The following is a 26,442-nucleotide window of genomic DNA, read 5'->3' as shown; positions in this document are numbered from 1 at the left end:
TTCCAGGTAACTCTTAATTTCTTCTAAAGCAGGCAAGAATTCTTATCTGCATTTAACTCCTTTTTTTTTTTAAGATTTATTTATTTGAAAGCCAGAGTTAACACAGAGAGAGAGGAGAGGCAGAGAGAGAGAGAGAGAGAGAGAGGTCTTCCATCTGCTGGTTCACTCCCCAATTGTCTGCAACAGCCAGAGCTGCGCTGCTTCGAAGCTAGGAGCCAGGAGCTTCCTCTGGGTCTCCCACATGGGTGCAGAGGCCTAAGCACTTGGGCCATCCTCCACTGCCCTCCCGGGCCACAGCAGAGAGCTGGAATGGAAGTGGAGCAGCTGGGATGTGAACTGGCACCCATATAGGATGCTGGCATTGCAGGCAGTGGCTTTACCTGCTATGCCGGCCCGTTTAGTTTCATTACTACATATTATAGTGCATCACTACATACAGCCCAGGTGAGGCTAAGATCTAGGGTTAGCTATCAAGAGAAAATTAGATAGAATTATCCTGGACAAATTCCTTAATTCATCCACAGTCATAACATCTTTCATTGAGGACAATGTAGTTCCCATTCCTGACCTTCCTGCCCCTTCAACCCAGCTTCGGAGCAAACCAGTGTTGCTTCAGTCATTTGAAATTTTCTTTGTGTATGGGATCCATGCCCCATGTTTGGAAAAATACATTCAGGACTTTCAGACTTAGAGATGCATTTAGTAGCAAACATGTATACCCCTCCCTGTTTCCACCCTTCACTGATTGATTGGTTGGTTGATCAATTCATTTGTCAACCTTTAGTAAGCACTTACCATGTGCAGTTACTGTGTTTAACACCAGAGGTAGAAAAGCTATAGAAAATGCTTATCTGTCTTCAAAAATCTCATGATGTGGTGATGACAGCTGCCATGATATGTGTACCTACCGTCAGGGTGTTGTGTCATGGTGATGGTTGCCCCGTGAGGTGCTACAGTGAAGCAGGGAGCCAGTGGAGTGCAGAGCAAGGAGCAGAGCTCTGATTAGCGAAGGGATGGAGAGTATTGAGAGGGATCTGGCGAGGCCTGAGCTGGGTCTTGAAGAAAGGATTAAGTAGAATGATGTGTTAATGACAGGAAACCGCATGTACACAGAGGCATGGTGGGCTGGTCAGGGAATAGTGTGGTGTGGGAGTTGGTGGTAACTAAGTGTGGAAAAGCTTGGAACAAGCCTTAAATTCCATGGTGAGGGGCAGGCAGGGTTGCGCACTGGGTTAAGCTGCTGCTTCGGTGCCTGGATCGCATATCTGAATGCTGATTGGAGCCCCAGCTAGTCTGCTTCCTACTCAGCTTCCTGCATCCTGGGTGGCAGGAGGTGATGACTGAGGCGCCAGAGGCCCTGTCTTCCACATGAGAGACCCAGATGCAGTTTTGGGCTCCTGGCTCCCAGCCCCAGCCCTATTTGTTGCAGGCATTTGGAGACTGAATCAGTGGATGGAAGATTTCTCACTCTGTCTCCATCTCTGCCTTTCAAGTAAACATTAAAAATGAAAAATAAGTAAACATTTAAAAAAAATTCCATGTTGAGCAGTTTGGACTTCATGTTCCGTATCTGAAGAACCACTGGTTGGTCCTCAAAAGGGAACAGATACTAAACTGTGCTTTGCTAAGGGCTGGGTTGGGGGGCATGTGGGAAGGCAGATGGGGATCCGGCCATCTCCGCCCACTCCACGCCTGACCTCACCAGAGCTTCCCTTCACCTGCACTGCAGGAGAGGTTTTCATCCATTTCTTTTCCTCATTACTACCCCATGGGGTCCTGCCCTCCTCCCTCTGCTCTTTCTTCACTCTCCGTTCATTGGGGTCTGGCCCCCAGCTGGGGAGCAGCTGGTGGTGGGGAAGGAGGGGCAGAGGACAGTTGTGCCCTCCCACAGGAGCAAGTCCCAGCCATTTTACCTTGCCTGACCCCTCTCAGGATTTTCACACAAGAGCCCTTGAAGAGGGGCGGTTGCAATTGGATGTTTCGAAGGGTGTCTGCTTCCTGTCCCTAACAGCAAAACCTCAGAGAAAACTCTGAGGGCAGAGTGCTTGATTTTCTTTTCTTTTTTTTTTTTTTTTTTTTGGCTTAAGGATGTATTTATTTATTTTAAAGATGGAAGATGGAGTTACAGAGAGGAAGAGGCAGAGAGAAAGAATTCTTCCATCTGCTGGTTCACTCCCCAGATGGCTGCAACGGCGGGGCTGGGCATATTTTTCCCCAAAAATACTTTAAAATCCAGATGAGAGAACAAAGTAATATCTAATGAATCATAAGTTCTTATTTTGTTTCATTTTTTAAAAAATGTATTTGTTTATTTAAAAGGCAGAGTGGCAGAGATAGAGAAGGGGAGACACAGAGAGAGAGAGAGATCTTCCAACTGCTGGTTCACTCCCCAAACAGCTGCAATGGTCAGGGCTGGGCCAGGGTGAAGCCAGGAGCCAGGAGCCAGGAGCTTCATCCAGGTCTCCCATGTGGGTGCAGAATCTCTCTTCTAATGCTTTCCCAGGTGCATTAGCAGGGAGCTGGATCAGAAGTAGAGCAGCTGGGACTTGAACCAGCGCTCAAAGGGGATGCCGGTGTCAGGCTGCAGCTTTACCTGCTGGGTCACAATGCCAGCCCCATAAAGTGCTGTATTTCTGATGTAGGGATGAGACTCTTCTGCCGTGAAATTCTCAGCAGCACGTGGGGGTGTGGAAGCACATGAGGAGGCCCCTCCCAGAAGTGCAACAGTGTGTGCCCCGGCGTGGGGACTGTGGGGCTGGGGGACTGTGGGGCTGGGGGAATGTCTTGAGGGGTCACAGGAGCCGCCCTCCTTCCAGCACACACAGTGCCCTCCCTCCAACGCCTCATTCACCTGTTACTTCCCATGGGCTGACAGGCCTTCCTCACCCCAGGGTCCTTGTGCCCATCCTGCAGCCAGGTCTTTTCTTGTCTTCTGTGCCTGAGCAGTCTGAGGACAGCGTGTAGGAAACCTTGCCCAGCAAGGACAAGATGCCATGGGAGCGTTGGATCCTGGGAGCCGGAGTGGCACTCTGTCTCTGCTCTCTGCAGCTGAGACTTCCACACATTTGCTCAAGAGTCCGAGTGTATAGGACTATTAATCATGTGTTGTATTCCTCGGGCCAGGTGACTTTCAGATTTACGTGTCGCCAAATTTAATTATTTTCTTCAGGAGCTTATTAAGTACCCTAACCCAACTTCTTAAGTATTGTAGGCTCATTTTAAAAGACACTGCACTGGGAAAGTTAATGAACTTTCCCAAGGTCACACTGGTTGAAGGGCTCCTCTGGGGTTTCACTCAGCTTTGGCCAATTCTGCACGTGTGTTGAGGAACCAGCTTCTTCACCTGAATGTAAAATAATGTTTCTTGGGATATTTTAAAAAGAGACTTACAAATGAGCTATTACTGTTTTTCAGTGAAACTTTTGAGATTGTTACAGATTCAAATACATATTTGAGAGAAAATACAGAGGAAATACTTGTGCATAGGAAGAAAAAACTCATTTTGCCAGTTTTCCCCAATGTTCGCATCGTAGAAAACTACAAAAAGTGTCATAGCCAGGATAAATGGCATTGAGACAATTCATTGAACTTTTTCAACTTTCCTCGGTTTTGCATGCACTTGTTTCTCTGTTACACATTAAATTCTATATGGTTTTATAATTCATGTAAATTCATGCATACATTACCACAGATAAGCTATTGAACAGAACCAATAACACAGGAACACTTTATGTTGTCCTTTTGTAACCACAGACACCGCTACCCCATCTCTAACCCTTGGCACCTACTAATCTGTCCTTCTAAAATGTAGTGGTTTCACAGATATCTCGTAATTGGCATCATAGGGATGTAACCTGCCACATTAGCTTTTTAGCTCAGAATTATTCCCTGGCGCTCCGCTAGGGGTGTTGAACGAATCAATAGTCCATTGCTTTTCATTGCTGAGTGGCATTCTATGGCGTGGTTGTACCGTAGTTGCTTTAACATTCACCTGTTGAAAGACTTCTGGACTAATTCTAGGTTGTGGCCACTCTAAAGAACGCCAGTGCTGGGAACAATCGTGTACAGGTTTTTGTGTGAACCTCAGTTTTCATTTCTCTGGGATGAGTGCCCAGGAGTGCAAATGTACTTTTAATATAGTTCATAAATCCAGAATAGTGTTTGGCATGATTCTGCTCTGCCTTGCTTTTGTACCTTTTATCCAGTTCTCACTTTGATTTCATGTGGGGCTGCTTCCCCCTGGCCCTGGGCCTGTGTAAATTTCCAGGCTGATTAGAGAGCTCCTGAACCCTGGGAAGGGGATTTGCTTCCCTTTGTTGCCCTCTGATCTCCCGGAGTCGCCTCTGCCATTAGTCATGCTTGTCAGTTTTGCAGCACCGATGTCTCTTTCCCCCAGCAGTCTGCAGAGCAAAGCCAGCAGCTGCCTTGTCCCGTGCTTCCTGCAGGGTTAAGAGGTTTGGCAGGGGACCGCTGGTCCTTTTCCTAGCCCATACCCTCTGGTCCCCTGCAGTGAACGCATGTTGCCAAAAGATGGCAGTGCACCTTGCAGCCACGGAAGCTCCTGCTTGCTGTCGCCTGTGGCTGGGAGTGTCTTGTTCTTTCTGTGGACATTTGAAAATGTGGACAACATGTTTTGCAAAACAGCAAGAGTGCCAGTAAAATGCTGTGAAGTTTTAAAAAAAAGCTTTAAAAGAAAGCATCACGTTTGCAAATGGCTTAGGATGAAAATGGTTCGCTGCTTCTTAGCAGTGGTTTGAATGGGGCACAGAACTCCGAGATGTGCACCTGGGTTTCTCATTTTCGATGTCAGTACTGACTGTTGCATTCTGTGCAGCTCCTGAGAAAGACCTGTGCAGTGTTGATTTTTGCTTTCCTTCAGGTCCAAGGCCAGCCGAGCTGCAGCGCCAGCCTTCCTTTGAGCTCCGAGACTTGAGATTAACACTTCTTATTCCTCAGGTCAAGGCCTGATCAAGATTAACACCTCTTAGTCCTCAGGTCAAGGCCCTCCTAGACACTGGAAATACAGTTCTCATGGCAGCCGTGGCTAATGATAACAGAACTCCTCACTTCCTAGTATTTGTGCACGCCCCTGCATGCGTCCCACTAGCGCGTGTGAGGGCATGTGTGTAAAGAACTATTTAAACATCTGCTGTACTTAGGGAAGCTGTCGTAAAGTGATTATGCTGGGGTTCCCTGGATGTGGTAAACAGACCAACCTAGTCAGGATCAAGTGGGATGGGTGGAGGAAACACAAGAAGATCTCAGAAACTTTAAGCTGTGTGCATAGAAAGAAGCAGCTATGTCAGACTCTGGTCGGGATGTGTTACAGACTGGAGCCTTGCTGCTCCCTTGGGGGCCACCCCGATGCCTTTTTGGAAGGAGGCGAAAGCCCTGCTATTAATTTGATCCTCGTGTGGTGTACCTCTGTGGAGAGTAGGGTGTGCAAGAGAACAGGCTGGCTCTGGATTTGGAGTGACAGCCCAGAAGGGAACTCCCTTTGCAGCCACCAGCAAAGCAAGGTTGGAGGGTCTGTTCTGTTTGCCTGGGGGATCAGGTCTGTGCTTGCTGGGATTTTGCAGCTGCAATGCTGAGGTGGCAAGGAAACAGGTGTCTCCACTTTTGCAGCAGCCTCTGGCTAATGCATCCTTCTGCAATAGCCTTGGGCTAGGAGGAGCCCTGCACTGTGTAAAGTTCTAACCTGAAACCAGAGGCTGTTGCCATAGAGACCAGTGCACCGCTACCCTGGGAGGCAGGGTGTGAGGGAGGTGGGAGGGCAAGTGAGGCTAGTCTAAAGGCTAGCACACCCGAAGACCTTCAACCTTTAGCAGCCCTGGGACGCTTGTGTGCTGGCGGCCTGCCACGTGCTGACTGGCTGAGTGGCAGCTGCTTGTGCCGTGGGGACTGGCTGGTGAGCACGTTGGCAGTTGGCGTGGGCTCGAGGGTGGGAACTCAGAGGGGTGGAATGTCGATGGGTGCTCGAGGCCCAGTGGCTGACAATTTTGCACAAATGTTTCTCGTGCCAGGCTTAAGTCACCCTTGCCGGCCTGCTTGGTGATTAGGACGGCTGGTGAAAGCCGGTCCGCTTGGCAGCGGATCTGACATGTGTTCTAGTTAAATCATTTCAGTGTCCCCAACTGAATGGAGAACAAGACAAAGCCTGCTTTGGGTGTGGACTTGTGCAGGAGGGGGTTACCTCCTACTGTCAGAGCCTCTGCTGCAGGAGGGCAGGATGGGCACTGGAGGATTTTGTACTGACTGGTGTGACCCTTATCCCCGTGATGCTGGGAGAGGCTTCCAAATCTATTCTGAACTTTGCCTCAAGCTGGTGATGTGAGCCACAGCCACGCAGGGAGCTGTTGCGAAGCACGGGTCTTCCCTGCTTTGTTTTCAGCAAATGCAGGCCATGTGAGAGCAATGTTGTGAGGATGGATTTGGGATGAAGGACATGAGTTAACTTCTTCCTGCTAGCAGAGAGGGAAACCGGTTGGGTCAGATGGTCATTTCAGGAGATATCTCTGTCTTACTAATAATACCCAGCAACTGATGAGGGGATTTGAGGTGAAGGGACACAGGCCTCTACAGCTGTGAAATCCCAGTAGTTGGTGCAGCAGCCCAGGTGCGCCAGGCTGCCCAGGCCATGGAGGAGGCGTGAGGGCTGTCCTGGCCAAGTCTGCTGTGGGTGTGCAGGGTTTGTTTTCAGTCACCCCCTTTCACTTTCCTACCAAGAAGAGGCTGCTTTCCTGATGTTCTGTATGTCCATCACAAAGAACCAAGTTTCTGGTTGTCTGCTATGCTCCCTGTTGGAGGCAAGGTGAAACGCGCATTGAAGAGCCCAGGAAGGCACCAGTGTGCACTTGGACTCTAACTCAGGTGGGAGACAGCAGCAGTGCCTCAGGGGGGCTGCGTGGCTTTCTCAGCCTGGGAAGCAGGCTTGGGCATTCACTCTTCTACTGTCTTCCCCGTTGTTACTGGCCTTCCCTCTTTCACCTCCCCTTTAGTTGTTGCATGCAGTTGTGGGAAGGGCATAGGAACAAGGGCTAAGCATTTCATTGAGGAATATGCAAAGAAACTACAAGAGGGTTTAGAGCCAACTTGATTAATGCTGGGGTGATAAAATGATGTAATCAGTGAAATTGTGTTGCATCCCATTGGCAGCTAAACAGGAAAGAGTTAACCCTGAGACTACATGTGAGCTAGACTTCTCTTGGTTTTCCAGAAGGGAAGCAGTCATTTAGGGCTCCAGGATATTGTGTCTCTGAAGTCTTTAAAGAAAATATCCCCATTAAGCTGTCCCCTTCGTCTGTGTCATACAAATGCCACCTCTCCTCTGAGGTCTCTGAGAAGGCAGATGCGCTTGACCAGAACCTTGGTCAGCCTTGCTCTGCACTGCATCTGACTGCCTGTGTGCCTGACACGTAGTAGGCACTCTGTTTCCTGAGTGACCCAGTGGAGGAAACGGAAGGGAGAACTGTGTCTCCCACTGTGCTGTGGTATTCCTCAGATGCTTCGGTCATGGTCATCAGGGGTTTCCATATTACCAGATCCAAGCCTCACTTTGCGGTCTCCATCTTTCTCAGCCTTCAAGCGGCGGTCCTGTCTCTTTGCATGACTTCCTTGACTTCCTTCTTGCCCAGCTTTGCTCTCGCCTCACTGACTGTTTCTGTTCCTCTACTCAGGTGCTGGCAAGCTCAGCACTTGATCTGAGGTCTGCTACTCCATGGGCACGTTTTCTTCCTGGATGATCTCATCTCGTAATTGCTTGAAGTCTCAGCTCCGCCTTTGATTCTCTAGTTTTTTCCTTACCCCTCAGCTCCTCGTTTCCAGACTTGGACATCCAGTTGTGTACCTGAGAGATCCTTTTTCTTTGTAAAAATAAGCATTTCAGCCTTAATATGTTCAAAGAGAACTCTCGATTCCTCCCTAGCTGTTTCTCCCACAGCCTTCCATGGGCTCTTGTAGTAGTTGTTTAATTTTCCTTGTCCCCTGACCACCCATTTTCCATGTAGCAGCCAGAGTGTTTCTTTAAACGGGTAAAGCATTTCAAGCCACTTTCTATCTTAAAACTCTTCAGTGGCTCCCGTAACACCTGTAATCCCAACTCCTGACCACGGCGGGCCATGCACCAGTTCTCTCCAGAGCTGACCTGATCTTCTTTCTGTTCTTGGAACTTGATCCCATCTCAGGGCCTTTGCACTTGCTGTTCCTTTTGCTTGGCATGCTCTGCCCCCAGCTTTTCCCCTCTGTGGGAATGTGGCCAGATCCTCCCCGCTGTCTTGTCTCAGCTCACATGTCACGTCCTCGGAAGCCTCATCAGATCTACGCTCCGCCAGGTAGCTTCCTGCCTCACCATGTTTTCTGCAGAGACTTTGATGCTGAGGTTACCTTGTTTGTCTGTTGATGATTAGTTTTTCAGGAACTTTGTCATATTCAGAGATGCATTCCTGTCGCTCTAAATAATGCCAGAAACACAATAGGCACTGAATAAATATTTGCTGAATCAATGACTATGTTGTCTGATTAAATCTTCTTGGGAATTTGAGGCTCAGAGAGGTTGGTAAGTGACTTCTCAAGTCTTCAAGGCATTTTCTTTTCCAGTATAATCCTGATGGCTCATCCATATCCTGTTTGCATGCAGTTTATAGTTGTAGCTTGGGTACAGAGAAGGAAAGGTTTAGATATATGGATGAACTATTAAATCTAAGACTCATGCCCCTGACATTAGAAATCCTGCAAGCATCCAAAGATAATGAGTTTCTTGATGGCACTGTCTACCAGTGGTTGTCAGGGTAGATAAGAAGAAAGGAAGGAAGCTTGTGTTTACTAACCATGTAGTTAATGGGAGGTCCTGCAATGAGCTGAGTGCGTTTAGATACATTTATCACTTAATTGGACTCTCAAAGCACTCAATGCAAGGTTGATATTACTGTGCTGTACCAATGCAGGATTGATATTATTTACATGATATTAACATGTCCATTTATTTCAGAGGTAGACACACCAAGGCTCATAAAAGTTAGCAATTTTGCTGTAGGTGCTACAACTGCCAAATGGTCTACCTAAATTTTTTAAAACCTGGGGCTACCTGACATTCTGTTTCTGACTTTTTATGCTGAGATGGTTGCTAATGGATATATTTCTAAACTGAGATGAGGTTCAGTAACATTCATATGGATTGTAACAAATAGCCGAAGCACACATTGTACAGGCACTGCGGAAAACCGACCTACTTCTATTCGGTGCCTGAGTCTATAGCTGGATGAATAGACCACAGAGTGAACATTTGGCTCTCTGGCAGGGCTCATGTACAGTATGACATGGAGCAGCTGTCCCCAGAGAAAGTTCTTTGTTTCTTGCCCGGTTCTACACAAGGAGCGTTTGAGCAATTCAGAATTTCTTTTTGCTTTCACTATAAATAGAGTTCATAGAATTCTGTATATCAAAGTTAACACAACGAAAAGCAGCCACAGAGTATGGAAATAAACCTCAACTCATCTTGTAAACCAAAAACCTATTGGGCTCGGGAGGCTGCAGAAATGCTCTCTTTCCTTGGATGGAGTCTGAGATCTTATTTAGCAGATGAAATTGCAGAGTAGATCCTATTATGTAAGGAGACAGGAGGACAGCATAATGTTGTTACAAAACGAAGAACTTCGTGCCCTTCAAGGAAGAGTTAACAGGGAAGATATCCTTAGAGAGAGACGTGTGATAAGAATGCGGAAAGTGAATGAATGGGTGGCGTGTATATGTGCCTCTTGCCGAAGCCGGGTTGCTGGATAATCCTCAGATGTCAGATTTCCGTAAGGCCAACATGTGACTCAAAGCTTGCCACTCAACAGAGAATACTGGGCTGTGCTGGTATTAAGAGGCTGGCTGCAAGCTAGGCTCCCACTGTGCATTAGCCTAACTCCCTGTCGCTCTCCGCATGTGGGTGGGCGTGCATGTGTGTGTGAGAGGGTATACATTGGATGCAGTGGGTGTTTAAAGAGCTAAGCACTGAAGCTGAATTTCCACAAACGATCATCACGAGCACTCCAGACACACCAAACTTCCTCTCTTGGTATTTTTTTGTTTGTTTTGGCTTTTATCTTCTTCTTTTTTTTTGTGGTTTTTGCAAACCCCAAGGGGGAGAGTACCCAAAACCCAGCCTGCAGGATCAGGGTGCTTTTCTCTCACCTGTCCATGTGGGTGTCCTGTCAAGGTTAGAACTGAAGCTATGTGTGGCCGGCGTATTCTCGAGCAGCAGAGCAGAGGAGCTGTGTGAAGGAGTGGCAGACACCAAAGAGAGAGAGCCTGTCCTGTTACCATGAACACCAGCCTGCAGGTGGACCTGCCCAGAAGCTGGGCTGCTTCAGGTGGCTCGCTCCAGGAGAAGTCTGAGCATTCTTTTTTTCTTTTTTATTACTATAGGATGGAGGATGAAGCTGTCCTGGACAGAGGGGCTTCCTTCCTCAAGCATGTGTGTGATGAAGAAGAAGTAGAAGGTGAGCTCTCTGTTGGTCTGGGCAAGTAAATATTTGTATCCATAGGTCTCTAGGTAATGGCATGTGTATATTTTACATATCTTAAAGTTTTTAGGTTAAAAACCGAGGCTTTTTTATGGGGTTTCATTGACCTCTGCATGGTACTTTAACAGCAATTTTAAGAACTTCCTCAGACCCTCAGAATTCGAATCAATGTGGTCTTGCTTGGCTTAACAAAAAAGCATCTTATTTTGAGGCAGGTGCCTGTGTTGTGCCTCTCCATCAAAAAAGAAATATTTTACTAGATAATGTTAAATGATTAATTCAGAGAAATTGCTAGATTTATTTAAGTTTATCTGGCAGCACCTCATATTCTTTCCTGCAGCTTGCTGGGTATTGAAATGACCATTACTGAGAGAGGATGATACAACACTTGCAGAAAAAATGGATCTAAGCTGAGGCTGTCAAGTGTGGCTGTCAGGGAGGATTCTCAGGAAAGGTGGACAAGCAGTTTTTAACTTAAAAAGCCTCCAGGAATCCTTTTGCTAATGTTCCCCAGTGTCATAAAAGCTGAAGAAGAGTTATATTTTAGCTGGTGCTACTTGCTTTCGTGCGGTTTTCCTTTCTCTTGTCTCTTGACCTATCTGTAGTGTGGGATGAACGATGGTGAGAAGGCAAGGCTTAAGAAATAGATATTAAAGTAATTATATGAAGGCATATACAAAGTTATTGATATTTATAATGTGATTTTATACAATAAACTTATAATAGTACCCAAAGTTAATGAAGTGTGCAGTTAAACCATGTGATCATTCCACTCCTTAAAGTCACCTGTGAGATAATTAATTTATGCTTTGAGACTCAAGTCTGGGTATTGGGTAGGCATTTAGTACATACCAAGAACTTGGCAAAAAGAGGTGGGTGTGGTGTGTTCTGGAGTGCATGACCAGAACCTGGCTTCCCCGCAGGTGATGCTCCTGTATCACCCGGGACAGTCCGAACAGGCTTGCTGTTGTGCTGGCGCTCCTGTTTCTGTAGTCATTTCTTCTGCCCGTGTTGGAGGACTGGAACGTTCCCCCACCCCCACTTCCTGCATTTATGCTCTGGAGACTGAGTAATAAGAATCTGATGCCTACTTTCTTAGGAAAACGGAAACTACAGTATTTTCTTTCATATTGTTTTATGGGTTCCTTGCATTTTTACAACATGACTGTGGGAAAATGTCAAGTTGGTGAAAGCAAAATAGTTAAACCTTTTTCTTAAGATTTTTGCAACCCATGATATTAAATCTTCATAGTGACTCTGTCACTGTCCCACTGTCCAGGGGAAGAGGAGAGTATTGAAGTCATAGCAGGTGCATATAAAAAATATCCTATAGTTCTAGGACAATTAAAGCAGAAAAAGCTTAGGAATGAGATATCCTGTGTGTGTGTGTGTTTTCCTTTGAGAATAATGTTCTAGCTAAGTTCACAGGAGATAGAAATCACTTCTCCAGTTTGTAAGGTCTGTAGAGTTGACGACACCACACTGCAATAGGATATAATACACAGTTTATTAATGCTTTGACTAAGAAGTGTGTTTTCTCAAGTATTTCCCTTGAATTTCAAGCACAGGATTAAGACCACATTATAAATGAGTAGTCTGAGGAGAACCAAAAAGACAACCAAAGTTGGGAGAAATGTCTGTAAAATTCAAGAGGTGTGTTGGCTTTGTGCTGATTGAGCTGGCCATGTGCATTTTGTGCATTTTCCCCGTTCTCACAGCCCTCTTTTCAGTGACTGTCTTTCATGTTGTTTGGAGCCTGAGCCTGATTACATTTCTTTCCAGGCATGCTGAATTAGCTGCCCATTGATGGATCTGGAGACCCTATAGGCTGGTTGCTTATGATGTCATTATTTAGTGGAGAGATTCATGTCCTCTTTTTTTTTTTAAAGATTTATTTATTTTATTTGAAAGTCAGAGTTACACAGAGAGAGGAGAGGCAGAGAGAGAGAGAGAGAGAGAGAGAGAGAGAGAGAGAGAAAGGGAGAATCTTCCATCCAGTGGTTCACTCTCCAATTGACTGCAATGGCCAGAGCTATGCCAATCCGCAGCCAGGAGCCAGGAGCTTCTTCTGGGTCTCCCACGTGGGTGCAGGGGCCCAAGGACTTGGGCCATCTTCTACTGCTTTCCCAGGCCAAAGCAGAGAGCTGGATTGGAAGTGGAGCAGCCAGGTCTTGAACTAGCGCCCATATGGGATGCTGGCGCTTCAGGGCAGGGCGTTAACCCGCTGTGCCGCAGTGCCAGCTCTCATGTCCTCTTGAAACTACAGATAGGAACTGGTCCAGGCTCATTCAGTGCCCTTCCAGTTGACCCTCCACTTTTCCCACCTGGCTTCTTCTGGTGGGGATGGGAGGACTTCCATTTTCATGGAAGCTCTAGGTGATAGCATTAAGCGGCTGGAATGGATGTGGGTGTGATGGCACACACATCTGTGGTTCCAGTGGTTGAGGATGAAGAAACAGATGACCCTGGTTGTCAACACCTCTCACAGGGATTCACATGTTGAGTGTTTTCCTCAAGGACTCGTGTCACATCATCATATTGTTAATTGCAGAGGGAAAGGAGTGTGAAGGAAAGCTAACTGTTCTCTATTGAGAAGTAGCTGGGTTTCTGGTACACTTACAGCAGAAGTAAATGTTCTAGTTTTTAGGATTAGGAATTCAAAGGACAAGAAACTGGAAAACTTTATACTTAGGTTATCAATTGGGCTCTCTTTTATCCCAGTAGTTATTTCTCTTGCTTCTAGGATAAACATGATTAAAATATATTGCAGGAGATTTGGCAAGAGTAAACCTGAAATATTGCACAAATAAGATGTGTTCCCCAAAAGCGATGATGAAGATGACCAAGGTCCAGGAGCTCCATTTATTTTGAAGTGCTCATGCTTTTGGCCAACCCCTCGGCTCACTAGGCTAATCCTCCGCCTGCAGTGCCGGTACTACTCCAGGTTCTAGTCCCGGTTGGGGCGCCAGTTCTGTCCCGGTTGCCCCTCTTCCAGTCCAGCTCTCTGCTGTGGCCCAGGAGTGCAGTGGAGGATGGCCCAGGTCCTTGGGCCCTGCACCCTCATGGGAGACCAGGAAGAAGCACCTGGATCCTGGCTTTGGATCGATTCAGCGTCCTGGCCGTAGTGGCCATTTGAGGGGTGAACCAATGGAAGGAAGACCTTTCTCTCTGTCTCTCTGTCTCACTGTCTAACTCTACCTGTCAAAGAAAAAATGCTCATGCTTAAAAATGTTTTGTAGGGGCCTTATTTGAGGCAGTTGGGTTCAGCTCAGCCTGAAAGTGAGAGAGTAGCTGCCTTCTCCTCTTTCTTTCTAATGCTGTAGCTCTGAGGAGGGGGGAGAGGCAGAGCCATCAAGCCACGCCCTCGGTTCACCTTGTTCAACTTTGCTTTCAGTGGGCGGCATGACACTTAATCCGTGTTCTAAAAACTCCATAGAAAACCATCAGCTGCAAAACCCACTAAGAAGAGAGTGAGTCAGAAGAGGAGTCATTTCTGATTCAATAATGAATTTATCTATGTGGTGTATATTTAAAGACCCAAACCTCCCTTTCACATAATGTCCCCCTTAAAGAGACACGCCTTAAAAACGAAACCAAGTACCAATCTTAATCTTTAAAATAAATAGATGTTTGTCTAGCTGTCCTTTTATCCTTTACCTTAGACCACATGTGATTTTGTAAAATTTAGCATTTTTGTCAGGGAGTGGTTACCATGGATAAACTTATTTAAAAATCTCAGCATCTCAGATGTTTCTTTCCATTTCCACACCAAAAGGCCCCTGATCCCGCCCAGGTGCTTCCACAGAACCCCTCTGTTGTTGCCGGAGTGACCCAGAAGCGCTGGTCACGAGGGGCATCCACTGGTTTTCATTCTGCACACAGACAGGGGAAAATACATTTTGCATAGTGAACCAAGAGTGAGAGAGGAAGAAAGAGTTCCAGGTAGCTTTTTCCAAACAGGAGGAAACCCTATGGACTTTTTTCCTTCTTAAAAACCTTGGCGGGGATTTTGGATCTGTCTGATATAAACAGATTACTTAATATTCTCGAATTTTGCAATAGGGGAAAAGAGCAAACTCCACCTTATCCTTTGAGATAAGGCCTTGGCTGTACAGCACTAGGTAACTCCCCAGCACAAGGAGGGGCCTCTTTGAACACCGGGTCCAGCCAGCAACGCAGGAAACAAAGTTGTGCGAGACAGTAGAGGCTGAGACGTGCCTCCATTTCTCCAGCTTGAACTGTGTGCCCTGAAAGCTCTGGCCTGTCATGGCGGTTTCCACTTCCATTCAAAAGTGACTTCAATGGGAAGTAGGTTCCCACCTACTTCCAACAGGAAGAATCAGACCAGCAATTCCATGTCCTTGATGGAAATGAAAAGAGAATCTTGTTGAAAAGGCATGGGATTTACAGAAAGATTGCTTTTAGGGAAATAAAAGTAAAAATAGGGCAAGGTCTGAGTGAATATTTCGAGCAAATGTCATGATTTATAGTAAATTTCACTAAATATTTGTTGAAAGAAAGAATGAGTAAATGAATATGCTACATAAGTTACAGCCTATGTAGAATGACTTTATATAATCCTGTTGCATCTTTGTTAAAATTTTTGGTTGGAAAATTGGCTCTGTTTATGCTGTTGGTCAAATGAGATAAAGTCTCTAAAGATCATATCCTTGAAATTACTCTTCTTTCATTTTCACCAAGGTCACTGTCATATCTATATTGCCTGTCTATCTGCATTGATAAGCAAAAGAAGTCCTTACAACTCTTCCGCCTTGTCCTCTTGCCTTCGTCTGCTCTATCTTTCGAAGAGAGAGGCCAAAATGATGAGATGGTGGTTTCCCTCTTTTTGGGGGGGTCAGGACCTTCTCATTTTAAACCTGAAATCATAATGACTTCAACCTATTTCTTGCTGGAGGGTATGGTGATGAGCTATTCATGTGTACTGGAGGAGCTAGAATTCTAAAGAAAAAGTGGTTCCTGGCAGATATTTGTTAATGATTACATTGTTAAAAAAAAAAGTAACTGCTGAGAAGGAGTGAAGGCAAAGCTATGGGATGAGAAAGGGGGGGCGAAGAGGGCTGGGGCTATTCTGAGCACTGGGAGTTGAGTGTCGGGTTGCATTGTGCTGACCTCTTCCATGCCATTCACTGCATTGCCCAGAAACTGTGTACAGAGGAAGCACTGGCAAATTCTGCTACAGGAAAAGCCTTATTAAAAGAAACAATGTATCCACACATTGGAAATCTTTAAAGCAATGCAGTGAGGTGTCTAATGGCTGATGCTTGCAGAGCAACTTGGTTTTCCTGAAGTAGGTGGAGCCCTTCCAGACTTCCCAGCTCCCTGCTTCTTTCTCCTTCAAGGCCTCAGCTGAATGCCCGCCAGAGATCCCAGAACTTGGAGCTCTGGAGCTGCCCCACCCTTCTGCTGCACAGTGGATAAATATTTAGGTGTAGATTTCTTCCCCTTTAAGGAAGTGCAATGGGTTTTGGAAACGGGAATCAGACCTCTCTGCCCTTGGTGGTATACTAGGGGCTAAACTTTCAAAGCCACCTCTTGTCCTGGGTGCTGACATTCTTTCATGGCAATAAATGATAACAATTTGTATTTGGTACTTGGGATTGTGTCTTGCAAAGATCCAGAAGTTTTGAAATAGTACACTTGCAGAAATTTTGTCTGTAGATTGAGTTTCTTTTTAGAGGCCTTGTATCTGGTCACATTATGAGTGGGAATGCCTATGGTTTGTTTTATTTTATTTTATTTTTTATTTTTGACAGGCAGAGTTAGACAGTGAAAGAGAGAGACAGAGAGAAAGGTCTTCCTTCCATTGGTTCACCCCCCAAATGGCCACTACAGCCAGGACGCTGCATCGATCCGAAGCCAGGAGCCAGGTGCTTCTCCTGGTCTCCCATGCGGGTGCAGGGCCCAAGCACCTGGGCCATCCTCCACTGCCTTCCCCGGGCCACAGCAGAGAGCTGGACTGGAAGAGGAGCAACCGGGACAGAACTGGTGCCCCAACCGGGACTAGAATCCGGAGTGCTGGTGCCGCAGGCAGATGATTAGCCTAGTGAGCTGTGGTTCTGACCAATGGTTTGTTTTCTTCACGTATTGTTAAAGCAGAATGGTTAAGGATTCCTTTGAGACTAAAAGTTCAAAACGTGCTCTATCACTGAACCATTACATATGTGAGTAGTTTAGATTTTGGGTATCTTTGTAAATGTGAACAATCAAACATTCTAATCATTATAGAGCTCTTTTGACAATTACTGAAAACAGTGTAGCTCCTGTACCTGGCATTGGGAATAGAAGTACTTTGTACCACACTACTCTGCTTTTTTTCTTTCTGATGGATGTAGCCTCACAAATAATTCCCACTGATTATCATCATCATAACAATTCTAAGTGTCTTTTATTGGCTTAATTCATCTCTCCCACCTTCCGTCCTTTGCCTTCCTGACTGATGCTTCTTTTCTGCTTCTGATACTGGAAAGGTCAAGCCACAATCGTCAAATGAAATTTCGCAAGGCCAGTTGTCTGTTTCTCTTTGGACTCATTCTGCTCCTCTCTAAGCTCTGGGTGTGAGATCTGATTTTCATCGTGAGATGGCTATGATACACATTGCCCCTAATTTGTTAAATTGCTTCTCTTCCAAAAAGGGGCATACTGACTACAGTTGCATGCAGGGTAAAATACAGATGCTTGTCTAGCAAGGTCTGCAGTGTTGGTTCTTCTAGAAAATAGACTTGGGGGTGGTGCTTTCCCACCAGTGAGGAGGCTTCTAGAGTCATTTCACTATGTGTGTGTCTATGTAATTCCCTCCTTCTGCAGTGCGGACTAGCATTAATTCTGCTCCCTGCTATGTAGGGAGCTATTGTGTACTGTAGGTGCCAATTAAATGAGATTATGCAACAGTATAGAAATAATGCCATGTATTCTAGCCTGACCTACATATTTCTCCCATTTTTATCATCACAAGATTTGGAATCATTGGGGGAATTGAAGACTAGGCCTGATGAGGGTGAGTAGAGTAAGAATAGAATACAGATCAATTGAGGCTCACTTGTTGCTGGGCCCAGCTTGCTGGGGAGACTTGTTTTGTTTTATTTTATGTTACTTTTTTGGCTGATAGCATAGAGGATTGAGGTGGAAGCCTGGCCGGCAGGGGTTCATGAGAGGTTCCCAACATAGTATCCATGTGGCTGCTGATTGCAGGTGGGAAGAAAGGTGAAGGCAGTGAGGGTGGCGAGTGACAGCCTTTGAATCAGCAGTGTAGCTGACTTAAATAATTCCTTTCTCTGAGTAGCTGAAGAGCTTTTACAGCTGGTTAATTGTAGTTACCTTTTCATGGAGTCAGAATTAGAAGGCAGCTACCTTGCTTGCCATAGCCAGAGTGCATCTTTACACTCTGCTGATTTTTCAGTGGGGGAATGGACCCTGCCTAGGCCTGATGAGATATTATTTTACTGTTTTCCTGCGGCAATGCTCAATAGCTTTTACCAGGCCAAAACTTCTGGGAATAAAAACAGGTTTTAAATTTTAGTAAGATTGGCCAACATATCAGTTGTAGAGGGCCAGAATTACGTATTTATAGATTGGTTAAATCACTGCCTAGGTCCCCAGTTGATTATTAAATTTTCAACAAGAAATTCTATCCCTATGAAAAATACAGAAAATGTCTTTGATGTCAAATGAAAGCCCATAATTGAATCCAATAGTACATGTATTTGGCAAATTAGATCGGTATCTGATTGTTCAGGTTTTTACTTGCTTTTATGCAGTGTGTGCTGTGATTCAGAGAATACAAAGGTGGACCAGGAGTCTCAGGATGTGTTTTTGCTTCTTACTCTGCGCTACCTTTCTGGGTGACAAGAACCAAATTGTCCTCCTATGGTTATGGTTTCTTCATGCAAAGCACAGTTAAAAACCTAGCTGTTTGTTTACCTACTAGAGATGCTATAAGGCTTCTAGGATAATATGTGAAAAATACTTCATTTTTTGCAGTAAGCCATTGACAAATTACTTTGTCTGAATTCCAGTTTTCTGGAACAAAGAAATGGAATTGGTATCATCCCATCTTCTAGTTTTGCTAAGAATATGAGTAAAGAATTTGATATCCCAGTCTAAACCCTCTGCATTAAAAACATTGCTTCCCTTGGATATAATCCTTGCCTGAATTTATCTTTCTGATCAACACTTTCTTAGCAGTGGTTGCTGTGACTGCAAAACACGTAGCAGACTAAAGCTAATGCTGAAACCTGGTAATCAACAAGTACTTGCTTAGTTCCTATGTTAACTCTTATTAGCTTCAATATAATGGGTGGATAACGGTTTCTTTAAACTTACAGAAATGGTAGAACAGTTGCAGGTATAATGTTGCTTTTTCCAGGCTCACACGTATCATTGAATGTGAAAATATATTCCAATTAGGAATATGTTAAGTTAGGGTGCAAACAAGCCAGCTATTATTTGAGGATGCAAGATTAGTTGCTATGATAATTTAGAGATTGTATCATGTATACAGGTGAGTTTACAAAGAAGACCGGGGGAACATATCTCCCAAAGAATAGCATTAAGTGAGACCTAAAGGGTGAACCGAATTAGCCAGATGAATGAGGGAAGTATTCCAGACAGGCATGTGTGAAGACCTAGAGGCAAGGAAGAGGTAGGCCCATTTAAGAAACAGAAATAAAACTAATGTGGTTGAACAATGTGAACAGGGAGAGAGTAGCCTGAGGTGAACAGGACTCAGATAATTTATGGCCTTTTATGCTCTACTAAAGATTTAGAACTTAATATTGAGTGTATGGGAAAAAGTGATTGTAGGAGGGTTTTAAGCTACAAAGTGATAAGACAAAATTTGTATTTTAAAAAGGTTCACGGGCAGGCATTTGGTTTAGCAGTTAAACCACTGATTAGGATGCCTGTGTCCCATATCAGAGTTCCTTAGTGCGAATCCCAACTTGGCCTCCAATTCCAGCTTCCTGCTATTGCAGACCATAGGAGACAGTGGTGATGCTTCAAGTAGTTGAATTCCTGCCACCCATGTGGGAGATGTGGATTGAATTTCTGGCTCCTGGCTTTGGCTCTGCCCATTTCTTAACCATTGTGAGCATTTGGGGAGTGAACCAGTGATGTGTTTTTCTTCTCTCTCAAAAATTAAAAAAATTCCTTTGGCTCTGGATAGAGGTACAAAGATAACAATGGGGCAACTGTTGCCATGATTCAATTGAAATGGCTTCAGGTTCTAGAGTGGGGGACAAAAGAAATGCAGACAGATGGGTTGAATTGCCAGGATTTACCATGGCTGGCTGGATGGATGAAGTAGCTGCTTCTGGAGTTCTGTTATGGAAAACTTGGTAGATCACATGCTTATTGTAAGATGAGAAGCATTGGAGGAGACTGTTAAGGGATGATAGGAGTTCAGCCTTTTTGAGTATATTGAGTTTGAGGCAGCTGTGAGATAACCAAGTACAACTATGAAGCAAGAAGTTGGGTAGACAAACTATAGCTAAGAAGAAAGGACAGGGCTGGGACTGGTGCTATGGTGTGGTGGATTGGGCTGCCGCCTGCAATGCCAGCATCCCATATGGGTGCCAGTTTGAGACCCAGCTGCTCTACTTCCTATCCAGTTCTCTGCTATCACCTTGGAAAGCAGTAGAAGATGTTCCAAGTCTTTGGGCCCCTGCACCTACATGGGAGACCCGGAAGAAGCTCCTGATTCCTGGCTTCAGATTGGCATAGCTGCAGCCATTGCAGCCAGTTGGAGAGTGAACCAGAGGATGGAAGACCTCTCTCTTTACCTCTCCTTCTATCTCTGTGTAACTCTGACTTTCAAACAAATAAATAAATCTTAAAAAAAAAGAGAGAGAGAAAGGACAGGGATGGGCATAGAAATCTGAGAGTCTAAGGCATGTGGCTGAGTATTTTAAACTATAATAATGGCTGACATTGTCTAAAGAGAGAGAGAATAGAATGAGCAGAGGACTGGCCTGGGCTTTGCAGGTGCCAACATTTAAGAAGTAGTGAGAAACATAGGAGGAAACAGGAAGAGAAGGGAGCCTTTGAGGCTAAGGGAAGAGAGCTTTCAGTAAGGAGAAGTTAGTGACAAACAGTGCTGAACGATGCTTGAAGTCAGGTACGGTGAGGATTGCACATAGTAGCCACTGGACTTGGCAGGAAGAATGTAGGGTTGGTGGCCTTTTCTAGCGATACGGGTGTCATGGTTAGGAGAGTTGAGCTGGAGGCGACTGAAGGGTGCTCAGGAGATAAGTAAATCATGAGAGGCTGGGAAGAGACATAGAGGTGATGTTAGAACACTCTTAACTTTTCTCTTAATGTGCTCCATTACAGTTGGCCAATTAGAATATTTGGAATTGTCATAGGATTTTTGCATTTGAAAAGGATCTTGGAGAAAATGGAGTTTGACATCTTCCCCTTGTAGTCAGGTACATGAGCCCTGAGTCATAGAGAAGGTAGAGTGACTTGCTCGAGATAATCATGGTAAGAGTCACAGTGAGTCCAGCCAAGGCCAAGGTTTCCTGACTCTGCCAGGGCTGGGCTCATTCCCAAACAGGGTGCATGAGATTGGTTCCCTCTGGAGAGGGAATGGAATTTAGACATGGAGGTGGATGGGAACTAGAAGCACCTAGAAGAATAGGAAGTGAGGAGAACTGAAAGCAGAGGAATGAAAGATGTTGGAAAAGCCTGCGGAAAGGTGAGAGAGAAAGGTGACAGCAGCCTGGCTGGCTTTGTCATTAGCATGATCCCAGGTGATAATGGGGAGGACAGCCAGAGCCTCTTCATGTTCTGGGGCAGCTTGTGAAACTCAGGGTTGTCCATTTAAATTTGTCATTCTGTGATGAGAAGACAGAAACATTTTGAGAGAATTATTCAGCTCCTTCCCTTCCCCCCTCCCCCAACCAGGCAATTGCTAACTTGAAAGGATGAGTAAGTCATTTTTGAGAGGACGCGTTTTGCAGACAGTGGAATAAGGGGGTGAGAGGCCCTGAGACCATGCTTGTAGGAGAGTGGGAGAGGAAGTCTTCTGTGTCCAGGAGCCCCAGGAGTCCTTGTCTCTGTACCTTGTTAACAAGCTGTCTGGCTTTAGTTGGTTTGCTGGTCAAGGAAGGGGATGAACTGGGTGATGTTTAGGGTGACTTCAATTCCAACAGTAAAATTAGGTGCTGCTGGGCCAGCAAATGCAGTCTTTCTCTTCTCTGGGCGCATGTGGAAAACCGTAGTCATGAAGATTCTGGGACTGGGCTTAACTCACATACATTTCTCATGGCCCTTTGCATAGTGCTTGCTAATTGTTCTTGTCCTGTGGCATCATCCAGCTCTCCTTTACCTATATGCAGTATGTGAGGGAAGAGAATCTTGCAAACTACTATTAATATTTTATACTTGATTAGCCATGAGTACATTAACTATATTGTGGATTATTCATCTATAGCCGCCAAAGACTCTTCTTCCTCTCGTCCAGCCATGGCTTAGTGCACTGCAAAGAGAGACGCCATAATAGAGTCAGAGGTGGACAATGTGGGTGGAATGAGAGTATGAATGTGTGCATTTATGTGTCTTTCTAAGCTGCCTCTCAGGCTGTCATTGCAAATCCAGTTATCAATGACTGTTGGATTAGCCATTGTTTTGTATCTTCCAACCCTACTTCCCATTGAGTTGTGCAAATGGTGACCACAAGAGAAATAATGGAAACTGGCAGTTCTCTGTGTTTGGCTCATAGGTGGATTTTGTCTGACTGTGTGTGTATTGCACATTAACATTTAGCAGCTCTTTTGAGGTTCTGGGGGTGTCAGGATGAATGGAGGTGCCTGCAGAGTGGCTACTGTTTGCTCTTGCTTAAAGCACTGCCTTGCCTAGTACTGGCCTTCCACAGCCTTTTTGCTCTACTCTGCTCTGTTAAGTAAAGAGACCCACACACTTGGTTCTTGGGGGTTGGCATGCACTGTGTGGAATATCTGCAGGAAACTCTGCCTAGAGCAGCATGGAGATTGCCAGGCCTTGTGTCTGGGCAGGATGAGGAAGGATTGAGATTGTTGAAGGTGTTGCCTCTGTTGAACACTTAAACTCTGTACAAGGGCTGGCACGGTGCAGCAATGAGAAGCCACGTCCTACAACACAGGGATCCCATCTGGGCACTTGTTCAAGTCCTGGCTATTCTACTTTCAATCCAGCTCTCTGCTAATGTGCCTGGAAAAACAGCGAGAGATTGTCCAAGTGCTTGAGCCCCTACCACTTATGTGGGAGATCCAGATGAAGTTCCTGGCTCCTTACTCTTGCCTGGCCCAGCCCTGGCTCTTTGGCCGTTTGTGGGAGTGAACCAGTGGATGGAAGATCTATTTTTGTTAGATTTTTTTTGGAAAATTTCTTTAGTTCCCTGTCCCTCTGTCTCTTTGCCTTTCAAATAAATAAAAAAAAATTGAAAAAAAAAAAAGAAACCTCTGTATAATGGCTTAAGTAGTCTACTGAGGGCCAAGTTAAGATAGGTCTGATGTTGGTTCTTTTGCCTTGCTCAGGGTGAATGTTCCAGAGAATGGAGGACATTCACAGGTTTAGGGCTTTAGGTGGGTGGGAGAGTAGTGCCCTGTTTTTTCCCTCTTTGGAAAGCAAGCAGAGAAGTAAGATAACATTTATGGAGCACCTTTGTGTACAAGACATAGTTTAAGGTACTTTTTCACTTGGATTACTAGGGGTAGTTACATCTATCTCTCCCTATGTTCTCTCTCTCCTCTCTATCTATATGCAGATTATATAGAGATATAGTTATCTGTATATTGATAGAGATAAATTTACATCTGTATAAACATATAGATGTATTTTTACCTGTAGATATGGATTCAAAACAATTTGCTAGAGCAAAGATGACTTTGGAGAATCAACCTTTTAGATTGTGATGTGCTTCAGGAACTGCAGTTTATGTAGCATCAGCTGATTTTTAGTTGTTTGCTCATGAAAGAGGCTCCCAAAATACCTTTAAGAGGAAATTCTTTTTTTCCCCGTAGCCTAGATATTTTCAAATAATTGATGGTCGTTGAACGTACACACTTGTCTTTCTTTACAGATACTCATTAACTCAGACTTTTTAAAGCATCCATCAGTTTTAAACCCTATTACCAGTCACAAATGAAGGAAGCTGCAGTGGAAGCTTAACTTTGGTGTGTAGTTGTAGGATCCTCTCCTTTATGTTATCTGATGACTATCATTAGAACTCTTTTGTTAAAAATGAGCACTTGGAAGGCAGATGCACAAAGTTTGCTGAGCCAAAGGACAGAGAAGTCTAACTGACAACCATCAGCTTGCCTCCCTGAGTCCTTTTCCTACATCTGTTTGTTCTTGCCTAGAGATTGTTGTCATCATCATCATAACTAAATATTAAATATTAAAAGTGCTGTGTTCAGTAAACACTAGATAACAAGCTGGGTTTTATCAGTCTTCCTTGGAGAACCTCAGGTTGCCTTGAGGATTTCTTGGAGGCATTCAGTATACAAAATTCCAATGCAGTTCAATGGAAAGAGAAATGCTCCTTGTTTTTCATCACTTTTTACTATTTCTTTGTTTGTATGCCTGATCCTCATTATAATTGGTAGCATTCATATTAACATAAATTACCCATTGAAACAGGCATGTCATGTAGTGGTCAGACACCAGTTAAGATACCTGTGCCCCATATCAGAGCACCTGGCTCCAGCTCCTGACTAGTTTCCTGCTGATGCATACCCTGGAAGGCAGTGGTAATGGCTCAAGTAGATGGGTCTTCGCCACCCATGTGAGAGACCTAGATTGAGTTCTTGGCTCCCAGTTTGGGCCCTGGCATAGCCCTGCCATTGGCAGGCATTTGGGGAGTGAAGTGGCAGATGGGGAGTGTTCTCTTTCCCTCAAATAAGTAATTAAATTAAATAAAAATTATCAGTATTCAAAATCATCTATACTTAAATCATATTTGTAATGTGTAACTATCTATCAATAAACGTATGTATTACTTTTCCTATGTAAAAAGTTGCCCCTATTCAAAATATAAAAATAGGAGTCATCCCTTGTTCTGAGAAGTAGTGTGTATTTAATGTCTGGACCCTCATGAAAACATTTCATAAAGGGCTGGCTTACTCTGTGTTAGCTACAAAAACACTCCATGCCTGTTGAGGGGGCTTTCTTTTCATGAGCTGCTATTTATGCTCCAGTAAGTTAGCAAGGTTCTGTTGATTATATCTTATTACAGCTGCCCATGGACACTCTCAGAGATTTGTGAATATTAAACTAACACATTATTTGTATTTCATTTATTAAACTCTTCAGGATTATACATTCTGGTCTCTTTCTCATTATATAAAGCACCGAACACAACATCCATGATGTCTGGACTTGGTACTATGGTTCTAAGTTTTCTTGTGCATTTGCTTCTAATTGAAGTATTTTTGGGTAAGAAGTAGTCTTTGCAGTGTCTTTTTATAATCTCTGTCACTCATCCAGGGTCTCTGCCTCCTCTTCTGCATTTTTCTTTTAGTAATTAAAAAAAAAAAAAAGCTCTTTCATTTTGCTTCCCCAACATCCCTCTTGGCAATAGCTACAACATGTGTCAGACATCTTGGCATAAAAGCAGGTTCTGTTAGATAAGCCAGGGAAGGCAGTGTTTAACTTATATTTTGGGAATATTGCTGATTAGTTCTGAAAGAATGATATAAAGTGCCACGTGTTGTAGTTTTTGCTTTGCACTGGAGAGAACAGAAATTCAGTTGCTTATAGAATGAGCAACAGTGTGGATACAAACCAAATTCAGAATGTCTCTCAGTGTTTAATTAGAGATGTATATAGAGGCTAGAGAGAGAGGGTGGGCTGGCTCGAGGTGGGGAAAGGTAGGATTCTGGGTAAAGATTTCCCCTGTCCTTTGATGATGAATTAGAACATGAATTAGAACATGAAAAAACCTTATCCTGCCCTATTCACTTGGATGAAGGGAGGGTAACAGTTGAACAATTGGAAGCATAAGATGAGTGTAGAAAATGCATGTCATGAAGCTAAAGACTCACTCCATGTTGGTCCCAGGTTTGTCCCTTCCTTTGTAGTGGTTGCCATGAGGAAGGAAGTACAATCAGTTATGAAATTTATAGTACAGATGTAGTGTGTATTACCAACAGCACTGTCAACGTAGTGAAGAGGCACTCAACTATTCTGAATGTTGACCTCAGAGAGCGAGAGTTTTTGTGTGGAATTTTATGAAAAAGACAACATCCTTGACTTACCCAAAACTGGCTTTTGTACCTGCTCAATGGGAATAATTGCAAGAATGCATAAGGTGATGGATGTAAAAAATCTGACACACTGGTTAAATGATTTGTAACTGTCTATATATACAGTAAAAACAGCAACATGTTTCTTAAGAAGGAGCTAATAGATCCATCTTGCACGTAAAGGCTCATGTTATAAACCATGCAGTCATCTGTAGAATTTTAGACCCAGCTGGTATAAAACTCTTTTAGGACTTGAGGACTTATTTCTGAAAGGCTCTAAGTCATCCTTGGTGGAAACATGGGTACCTGTGGAAGCCACTGTCACTTGAATGGCTCCAGAGTTACTAAGTGTTAAGAGTTCTCTGTTTGCCTGAGAGCTTTATAACCCCTAATGGGAAGTATGCAGTTAGGTGAGACCTGTCTCAGGAATTGGGAGAATTGGGTGTGATGGCTTCACAGGTATGTTTTGCTTGCAGCTGGGGTGGAGCAGGTGAGCATGGGAGGAAACAGGAACTACGTGGTGATGACTCCTGATAGAGATAACCAGAAAGGCCACGTTTCACCCTAGTAGTCCTGGCTGCAGTGTGGATTATCATTTGTTGGGGACTTGTACCATCTATCAGAGAAAGGCACGAAAGGTATTTATTTGGACACATGATACTGAGGCCAATCCAAATCAAGGCTGGAACACCCTTTGA

The 26,442-nt window shown here is 44.5% G+C and overlaps 1 protein-coding gene across 12 annotated transcripts in view; it reads left to right on the top strand.

The window, feature by feature from the left end:
* SLC4A4 (solute carrier family 4 member 4) overlaps window positions 1-26,442 on the top strand; it is a 378,301-nt gene that overhangs the window by 41,659 nt on the left and 310,200 nt on the right. For 5 of the 12 annotated variants that reach the window (XM_089301672.1, XM_089301671.1, XM_089301675.1 and 2 more), the window contains exon 2: window positions 10,408-10,481. In XM_089301672.1, the coding sequence (XP_089157798.1) occupies window positions 10,409-10,481 (73 nt within the window). In that variant the 5' untranslated portion in view covers window position 10,408. 12 annotated transcript variants of the gene reach the window in all.

The sequence above is a fragment of the Oryctolagus cuniculus genome, chromosome 8 (genome assembly GCF_051225735.1).
Source record: "Oryctolagus cuniculus isolate XC-2025 breed Fujian yellow rabbit chromosome 8, ASM5122573v1, whole genome shotgun sequence".
Classification (NCBI taxonomy): Eukaryota; Metazoa; Chordata; class Mammalia; order Lagomorpha; family Leporidae; genus Oryctolagus; species Oryctolagus cuniculus.
Note: the sequence above shows the minus strand (reverse complement) of the source record. Positions and strands in the feature narration are given on the sequence as shown.